We start from the raw sequence: 9,393 nt of genomic DNA on the forward strand, positions 1-9,393 counted from the left end.
CAAATTAACTAACAACAGTAACACTAGCTTGGATAACTAAATTAATAAAAACGACTAAGTTAAAAATATCAATAAAATAATTAGTACTACTATTACTAATATGAATAAATAAATAAAGTGGTAAAGGGTAAAGTTTAAAATGAAATAAAAAAGAAACTCTCTGCACTCGCTCAAAATCTCTTAATGATAATAGTCTTAATCATATTCTTTGACATACTTGGTATAACGTCCTTTTTCAACCTACTCAAAACTTTTTCATTGAGCCTTACGCCACAATTAAATCTACGCTCTTAGTCGTTTTTTGTTTGTTTCCGTTATTTTATCTTGAACTCGTGCTTCCAGTTAATTCTAAACCCTTTCATGACACGTTCATACAGCTTTTATGTAGAGGGCGTATGTGTTTGGCTGTTTATTCACCACCTGTGACTGTGAGAAATAATATCCCAGATAAGTGCAAGTGGCGTGTGTGAGATGTGAGTTTGGCAACGTAGTTTTTATATTAAAAGTATGTAAATTTATTTATGGTAAGGTTTGATTATTTCTCTTCATGGAGGCTACATTTATGCAACTTTTCAGTGTAGTTGCATTGTAAAACCATCAAATTAAAGCAATACACTTTTTATTTTGTTTTTGACATTAGGCCTAAAAACTAAACATTTCGCAATGAGGCGAAGAAATATTGTAACTATCAGCACTACTAGTGATTCTGGGAAAAACCAGACCGTTGATGACTCACAAGATCAAGAAAACAGCACGTGTTCAAGTACTGATGCAAATGAACAACGATCTTTTGGAACTAACGACCTGTCGGTAAAAGCTGAACCAGGCAACGAGTTGAAAGAGAAAATAGTTAATTATGCTGAGTATGACAAAGTACAAAACATTAGTGATAGTGCACTTAATAATCATTCACCAAAAATTAAAGTAATAATGGCTGAAGGTGTTCATCAATCTGAAACCCAAGCTTCAAGAGGAGTTCAAGATTTTCATCGCAAGTTTCGTAAGATTCGTGTAATTAGACAGGCTTTGGAAGATGATGAATTGGAAACTCTCTTTGAAGCAGCAGTCAACAAATGTGGTCTTGTTGATGATGAAATTCGTCGAAAAGTGTGGCCTAAGTTAGCTGGTGTTGATGTGTATGAAACCTCCCCCCGCCCTGATAGCAAAGTTTTAGAAATGCATAATTACTACAGTCAAGTTGTTTTGGATGTAAATCGTTCATTAAAGCGGTTTCCACCCAGTATTGAAGAGAAACGGAGGCTGGCAATGCAAGATCAGCTTGTGTTGTTGATCATGAGAATTTTGGTGAAATATCCAGATCTTCATTACTATCAAGGTTACCATGATATTTGTGTAACATTTTTACTTGTTCTTGGAGAGGAAATTGCTTTTAATGTTATAGAAAAGCTTTCTACGACACATTTGCGAGTCTTTATGGACAAAACAATGGAGCGAACGAATGAAGTTTTAGAATGTATTTATCCCCTTCTGTACAAAGTTAACCCAGTTCTGCATGACTTTCTCCTTAGGTCAGATGTTGGGGTGATTTTCAGCCTAAGTTGGGTGATTACTTGGTATGGTCATGTACTAAATTGTTATAGCGACGTTGTACGTTTGTTTGATCTTTTTTTGGCAAGCCATCCGTGGATGCCTTTGTATTTAGCCGCAACAATTGTATTGCATCGTGAAAGTGAAATTATGGATCAGGATTGTGACATGGCATGCGTCCATTCCGTGCTATCAAAAATTCCCGATGACTTGCCGTTTGAAATCCTCATAAGTAAAGCTTTAGATCTGTTTGATGCTTACCCACCTGAAGTTCTAAAAGCAGAACAAGAACTTATCACCAGGCAAAAAAAGCAACGAGAAGCAGAATTGACAAGACGGCGATTGAAATTGAAACAAGTGCAACAGAAGGGTCTTGTTTGTGGAACAATCTATGCACTGTGTGGTAACGTTACAGAATATTTTTCTGCAAGGTGGACTGTGCCTATAACTATGGCAGCAGCTGTTGTATTTTATGCAGTGATTTACCAATTCTATAATAAGTGAGACCAGGGAAAGAGTAGGTCATTCTAAAACAAACTAATTTAATTCAAAACCTCTAAAATGAAGTATATAAGAACTTTATTTTTTTGATTGAAAATTGTCTTAATTCCATATGATTTTTTTTTTTTCTAAATTAATGATATACAGAGATTATAAACACTATTTCTGTATAAACTTCAAAACAGTTGAATTGACATAAGTGCTAGACTAAAAAAAATATTTTGTCACGAAAATAAAATATTACTGCATGAAATAACAGAAAAAAAAGTTAATAATAAATGATATGGTTGATGCATAAAATACTCGAGTCTTGAAGCTTTTGTATAATGAGATCCAGATTTATATATTCAAAAAGTTTTAGCTTTTTTTTTTTAGAAGTTTATACTTAACAGTACTAGTGACTGCATGTTATCTTACTCATAATATCGTCTCGAAAGAAAGAATGTCACGGTTGTGCATCTTTATCGAACTGCTACTTTATGACATTTTGCTAATAACAAAAAATGATTTCTTTAGTTGCTTTTTGTCAAACAGTTATATTTGGTGTTTTTACAAGTATGTATATATACATATATATATAAGGCAATGTAAATATTACCCACCACAGTAATGTTCTGCTTGAAATATGTACCATCAGGTGAGACACAATAGGATTAGTTCCACATGTTTTTGTGAGGTTAAAGACAACCCAACCAGTTATTGTAACAAAAGAAAGAAATGGTTAGTGAAACTCAAACATAAAAAAAAACATACCAGTAAGGGTGGTACTTTAGAAGTATCATGGTGGCATGTGACTTTTCTGTCACCTTTTGAATGAATTAACAGAAGAGCATGCATTCTGAGACTATATAATGGTGCTAATAAATAATCAAACGTCGCTAACTTTCAGCATTAAAATTGAAACTATAATATTGTATTAGAAGATACCTAGCATCATCCAATTGGGTTTTCAAATTAGTTATGCAGTGGTGGGAAACAGTATTTTGATGAAGTTTCTTGTGCGAAAGGCATGTACGTTACATTGTTTTTTTTCAATCTCCATTTGGTGTTTTTATCTTTCAAATGTTTGGGTTTTTGCATCTGTCAGTATCAGAGTATTGTTTTTATGTTGCTGTAACGCTTATCTTACTTTTAGTTATCCCAAGTGATAAGTGAAGCATTTTTTTACTCATTATTGTTTGTGGCTAGCTTAACAACTGAATAATATGTTTGAAGGCTTTCATTATCTCTGTTACATGTTTAAAGTTGGTATAAAACATTTAAAGGATAACACCATAGTCCTGAAGAGTAAACAAATATATTTTTATTTGTAAAGGATTCAGTAGTGTGTTGGAAAAAAAAAAAGTAGTAAACATCCCTTGACTGTTTCTTTCTGGTTATTTGAAGAAAACACTGTACAATGAATGAACACAGAATTTATTATTTGTTTGTTTTAATATCTGTTCAAAAGATATTATTGATGTAAAAGTGAAACCAACCAGTGACACATTTCTAGACCAGCTGTAATTTTAACCTAAATTAGGTTGATTTGATTTTAGATTATTATTCCTTAGTCATGAAATATAGTGTGATTTACATAACAGTCTAACAAACATGCTAAAGTATGAATTATTATAAGATTTTTTGATGTTTCTCTGACTAATTGGATCACAGTTACTTTGTGATGTTAAAAAATCAATTTAACCCAAAAATATAAAACCATATAACCTGAGTGGTTTTGAAAGGTGGACCTTTTTCATCTGGGGGGCAAACTGGGAATTCCGAGTTTACCACTGATGAAGAAAGATCCCCCTGCAAAACATTGTATCTGTTAGCCATTGCATAATCATTTTAAGGGGCTTCAGGTGAACTAAGGAAACTTTACAGTGAATTTTTGTTTAACTTACTAACTTTCGTTTTATGTTGAAATGTTTTATACTATGTAAATCTGGTTATTTAAATTCTCAAGATTGAATTTTGGGTGCCCTTTTTTGTTTAAATGTGGATTGTGAAGAGATAAGTTTTAAGAAATACCATAGCTACCATTTTAGTTTGGAACTGAGTGTGTGTGTAAGAAGGAAAATACCTTCTTAAATGTATTCACTACATCATGTCACAACAGTGATGTTTAAATCAAAGTTTGGATTTTTAAGGTCTGTTATTGTACAAGAAATACATTAATTTCAAGTAAAAGTATGATAATCCAAATTATTGGCGTGTGTTTCGATTTTTTTGTGTGTGTGTGTGTGAAATGTATTAAAGGGAAAAAAATGGAGAGTACTGAAAAATATTTTCATAGTAAAGATTAAAGTGTTATATATACCCATCAGATGGCACCACACGTATGTTAGCGGTAAAGTATGAAATATAAAACAATTGTATTGCGATTTGATATGTAATATATTTACATATAACATGATGCAGTACACTATCGATGTAAGTTGCATGTTTTTTGAAACAGTTTAAACCCTGATTCTCGGAGGGTAAATTTACGGACTTAATTTAATTTCCCGAGGTGGATAGAGTGCAGATACCCCAATGTTTGGCTTTGCACTAATACTTATAAATCTCAAACAATAATAATAATAGATTAGAGCAAAAATAAAATACTCATTTCAGTGGTATGGTAAATACGTTAGACTAGGGTGAAAACAAAAATTACAGAGCATGTAAGTAACGTAAAAGATCTATATCATTGCGAAGTATTTTCAATCAAATCAGTAGTAAATTGCGACATTAAACCAACCTATAGAAAGACCATACTTCTTATAGAGGCACTTACTTCCTTGGTGACTCGGCGTTAAGGGCTTTTAAGCTAAAAATCGGGTTTAGGTACCCATGGTAGGCAGAGCATAGATAAGCCACTATGTAGCTTTATGCCAATAAATAACTATAGAAGTGTTTAAGGTAAACTGAATTAAGTTACTGACACAAAAAGACTGAAATTTAGTCACTTGGACTTTTCCATTTAAAATCAACATTTTACAAATGTCTTAATGCCAATAGGCTAATACGATCATTTATTAAATAAAAGAAGAAATACAAACATTTATTACAATATCTGCCATGTATGCATACATGTGCACATAGTTTAGAAAAAATGAAAAGGTGGTTGAAATTTCATGAAAAATAAACAAATAGATCACTAACGTAAAAAACTTTTCACTTATTTTCCTATACCTAAATACATGTTTGTTTGTTGTTGGATGGGGTGGTAGGCAGACTTACACAAGCCGCAAACGAAGGGTTAAAGGCAACATGCGTACATCCATCTATAATTTTAAGCTGATATACTGTGACTGTTATAACGCTCAGACAGCTGAAAAGTGCGGAGCGTATTTAGAGGCGTATCGCGGGTTTGAATCTTGGACTTGTCGATACGCAAATTCCAAGGGTATGCCACGCCCTCTAATTCATAAGTGAATTATCTGATTTTTTAAAAAATACACTCTATTGCGTTGTATGTCATTTACATAAATTTTATTTTTTCAATCTGTTCTTCGTTTCATCAGAAAAAGGAAGAAAAAAGCTGTTTTAAGTTCCTCATTAAAAATATTTTTATATGCAACTTTTATACTACGAAATAGTCTATTTCCTACAGAAAATATTTTGAACGAAGATAGCATACATATAATTTTTGCTTCGACTCTTCGGGTAACTGTTACTCTAGTATTGCGCTATTCGCGCATCATTACAGTCGGCTCTTTATATATACATATAAATTTTTAACTGGTTTGTTTTATTAGCGCCAAGCGACACAAAGGCCTATCTGCCCTCTGTCGACCGCGGGAGAATTTAGCTTTCAAGTTCGTAAACATACCGCTGATCCACCGGATAGACATTTTGAGTGATTATATTGTTAGTTTTTTCTTATCTAAATATTTAACAGCTAATCTTCGTAACTTGAAATACGTGCCCTCTAATGAAATATGATATCAGTAATAACTAATCAATGTAGACTGTTAGCTTTGTTGTTTTTGTTTTATTATCTGTTTTGCAAGTAGGTTATATTCTGTTAGAAAATTATAAGTTTTTAACCGGTACTGTTAACGTAACATAAAACTAAAAGAAAAATATATATATATATATAAACACACACACACACACACATATATATATATATAACGTATTTATTTTTATTGTTTTTTTATTATTTTGCATTCTTAGCTTATAGTATGGGTTTTGGAGTATCATAGTTCTTCTTAAGTTGGCTATTAGCCAACCTCACGAGATATTATTTAGATTATGGCTGAATCAACGCATTACAAGTAATAAGTATGATAAATCCTTTTCGCTCCTGTAAGTGTAAGACACACAAAGCTTGTATTTAACTCTGGTTTCTTGTGGCACAAGCTGATGAGCTTGTTTGTTTGTTTTGTTGAATTCCTTATATAGGTGCTCGAGGAATATTTGCCATATCCGTCCCTAATTTAGAAATGATAGATTAGACTCACTAAAAGAACTGCAGCTAATTAATACCACCCATCACCAACTCTTGGGCTACTATTTTACCAACGTATAGTGGAATTAACTGGAACATTACAGCATTCCCACGGCTGAAAGGGAGAGAATGTTAGGTGGTAGAATTCGAACCTGCCACCCTTAGATTGCGAGCTGAGTACCTTAATCACCAGGCCCTCAAGACCGATGAGAATAGTAGCATATTAACCGTGCTCCATTATCCCCTGGTTCCTCTTTCTGTACACAATATTGACAATTTAAATTCGGGGTATCAGTTTAGTTTGTTAATTTTAAGATTAATTGAATATTCAACACCTTAATTACGTCACACGGAAAATAAAACTGATAAATACACAGAATCAAAATTTTAAATCTTCGTGAAACCATAAGTAACTTGTAAAGAAATGCTACAGTTAGTTACCCAGACATATTTTGTAAATACCCAAGTGACAAATGTAAGTTTCTTCTGAATTGATTTTTAGTTTTATGTAGTTCTGGTGTGTAACACGCAGATGTGTGTGTGTGTCTGCGTGCATTTTAGTGTATTGTAGGTGTGTGTATGTTTCAATATTAATGAATGTAAATCATGTGCGTTTAGGAGTCTTACCTAACACTAACTTATGTTTCCCCTAGTTTGGCAGACAATAACAGTCTAGGCCTAAAACAAGCTTAGTGTTGTTCCAACGTTTGTGTAAAACCGCCCGTAGGTTCTACCACTGAAATTCAGTCATCACCATATGCTAAACAGATGTGGATCTAATAGAAAATTTGATCCACGACCTTGTGGGACGACGCAGACGGAAGGAAAAGAAATATCAAGGGTGTCATGATTAGTTCAGAGAAGTAGGCCTATTCATCATAACCTGTAGGTTTTAGACTTGTATAAAGTATTTGAATTCGTTATATAGTTATTGTTGAATATGTCGTTACCTAAGCTATATGTATTAAAATATTCTTTAGATAACTTTTGAAGTACTTAAGTTAAAAGATATGGCATATCTCAATACTGCAAAATAACAAAAAATCGAATATGAGTCGAATAGGTTTATAATATGTGTACATAGCACTGGGAGACAAGATACGTTATATCTGAGGTTTTACCAAGAGGCCAAAGTATCATTGAATTTTGAAACATGCTGTGGCAGTTACTGTTACTAGGTCTTGGCTGGAATTAGAAGTTGACCTTAAGTTCAAAGAAGGGGACATTTTAACACTGGTATTATCCTTTGTCAAGTTTGACTAATTCCAGTGTGGACTTGTATATTATATTATTAGCTGCACGATCCTACCTAACAATAACATCAAATAGCTCACGTCATCGACTTGGGATACCAGGTAAGTTTTGAATAATTGTTAAGCTTATTTTCCTTAGGGAATCTTAAAAATTAAACATTGTAAGTCATGTAAAAATATTTGTGAACTAAGAAATTTAACTTGTATCATAAGTAAAGTAATATTATAAGAGTAATAGATAAAATAGTGTCTGTAGCAAACTTATCAGAAGGTGGGAGACGAGAATGTCTGAGGAGACGTTTAGCAGTCAGTGCTCGGTAGAGGGAGTTATCTTAGTGTATTTTATTAGCTATTCTCATTACGGGCTCTAAATATGGGTAGCTTGTTTTGATTAGAAGTTAATGTTAATAAACTTAGATTGCAACGTAATATTATCGGCGTGTTATTTACTGACTAGAACAAGAAAAATACTGTGAGATATTATTATTAATGTTATTTTTATGATAAAGAACTTTTAGAAATCTCACTAAATAGTTTCAAGGTAAGCTTAGACGAAAGTGGGTAAAATTAAAGTAAGCTAAATTTATTATGTCAGTATGAAATTTTAAAACTTAAAATTAACCCTAAAAAACTTTTATGATAAAAGACAGGATGATTATGAAGAAATTTCCATGTTTTAAATGATCACATCTTAAAAACAAGAGGGAATCCTCAATAGCCGCGGCACTTTTAGGCAGGGTTAGAGTAAATTAATCTATGAAACCGTTTCATTACTTTTTATCAGCTATATTTTTGTGCGCCAGCAACACCAAGCGTGGGACACGCGTAAACTCGATTCGATTTTATTATTCATCAGGATCTTCACCAGCCTCCCCTCAAATTACATTTTTTAGGCACAATTAGAATAAATTATTCTTTGAGTTGGGTTTGGTCAAAAGGGTTTGACCTCCTGAGTCCAAAACTGTAATTAGATCTCAAATCGATCAAGAGATGACGGAGCTATGAGCTAAAAGTTTGTACTTGGAAAAACTAGGAGCCGTTCTTTGGAAACTTAAAATTTATTTTGAATCAATAAAGAAAGCAATAAACAGTTTTTCGATTCAAAACATAATTATATCTAAAGCTTGTTATTTTTTGTACAAAAGAAGCTCGATGAAACCGAAGTCGAAGCAAGTTTCTGTTTGAGTGAATGCTCTTTTCATTGGCTGCTATGAACTTTTGACACCTCCAGGGTTCTCACTTGATTGGTCCATTCACTTTCAAAGGTGAACACGTCATCTATAGAAAAAGCACGGAATTAACATAATATTCCACATCCTAATTAACACAACTTCATATTTATATGACAATAGAAATATCTTACGTTTTTGACATTTTCTTGAGTTATGTTTAAATAAAGACAGTTACTGGATCGTAACGGTTATGGATGGATAATTTGATATTTCGAATTATGCAAGGCTAACGAAAACCAAGTTAATTAATTAATTAATGGAGAGCTGTAAGTCTCTTTACTGTTGTTAATTATAAATGCACACGTATATAAATCTCACAAAATATATATAATTAATTACTTTGAAAAACCTCGTGTTTTTGACACTTGTATAGATAGCACTTCATACAAGTGCCCGGCATGGCCAGGTGGATAAGGCGCTCGACTCACAATCTGAGGGT

The 9,393-nt window shown here is 32.8% G+C and overlaps 1 protein-coding gene across 1 annotated transcript; it reads left to right on the top strand.

Moving 5' to 3' along the window:
- Positions 1 to 412: 412 nt before the first annotated feature.
- Positions 413 to 4,226, top strand: LOC106471462 (TBC1 domain family member 20-like). The gene is made up of 2 exons (XM_013932065.2): positions 413 to 473; positions 641 to 4,226. Exon 2 carries the CDS (start codon positions 664 to 666, stop codon positions 2,050 to 2,052), a length of 1,389 nt encoding a protein of 462 aa, XP_013787519.1. The 5' UTR covers positions 413 to 473; positions 641 to 663; the 3' UTR covers positions 2,053 to 4,226.
- Positions 4,227 to 9,393: the final 5,167 nt, after the last annotated feature.

The sequence above is a fragment of the Limulus polyphemus genome, unplaced genomic scaffold, assembly GCF_000517525.1.
Source record: "Limulus polyphemus unplaced genomic scaffold, Limulus_polyphemus-2.1.2 Scaffold4637, whole genome shotgun sequence".
NCBI classification, from domain to species: domain Eukaryota; kingdom Metazoa; phylum Arthropoda; class Merostomata; order Xiphosura; family Limulidae; genus Limulus; species Limulus polyphemus.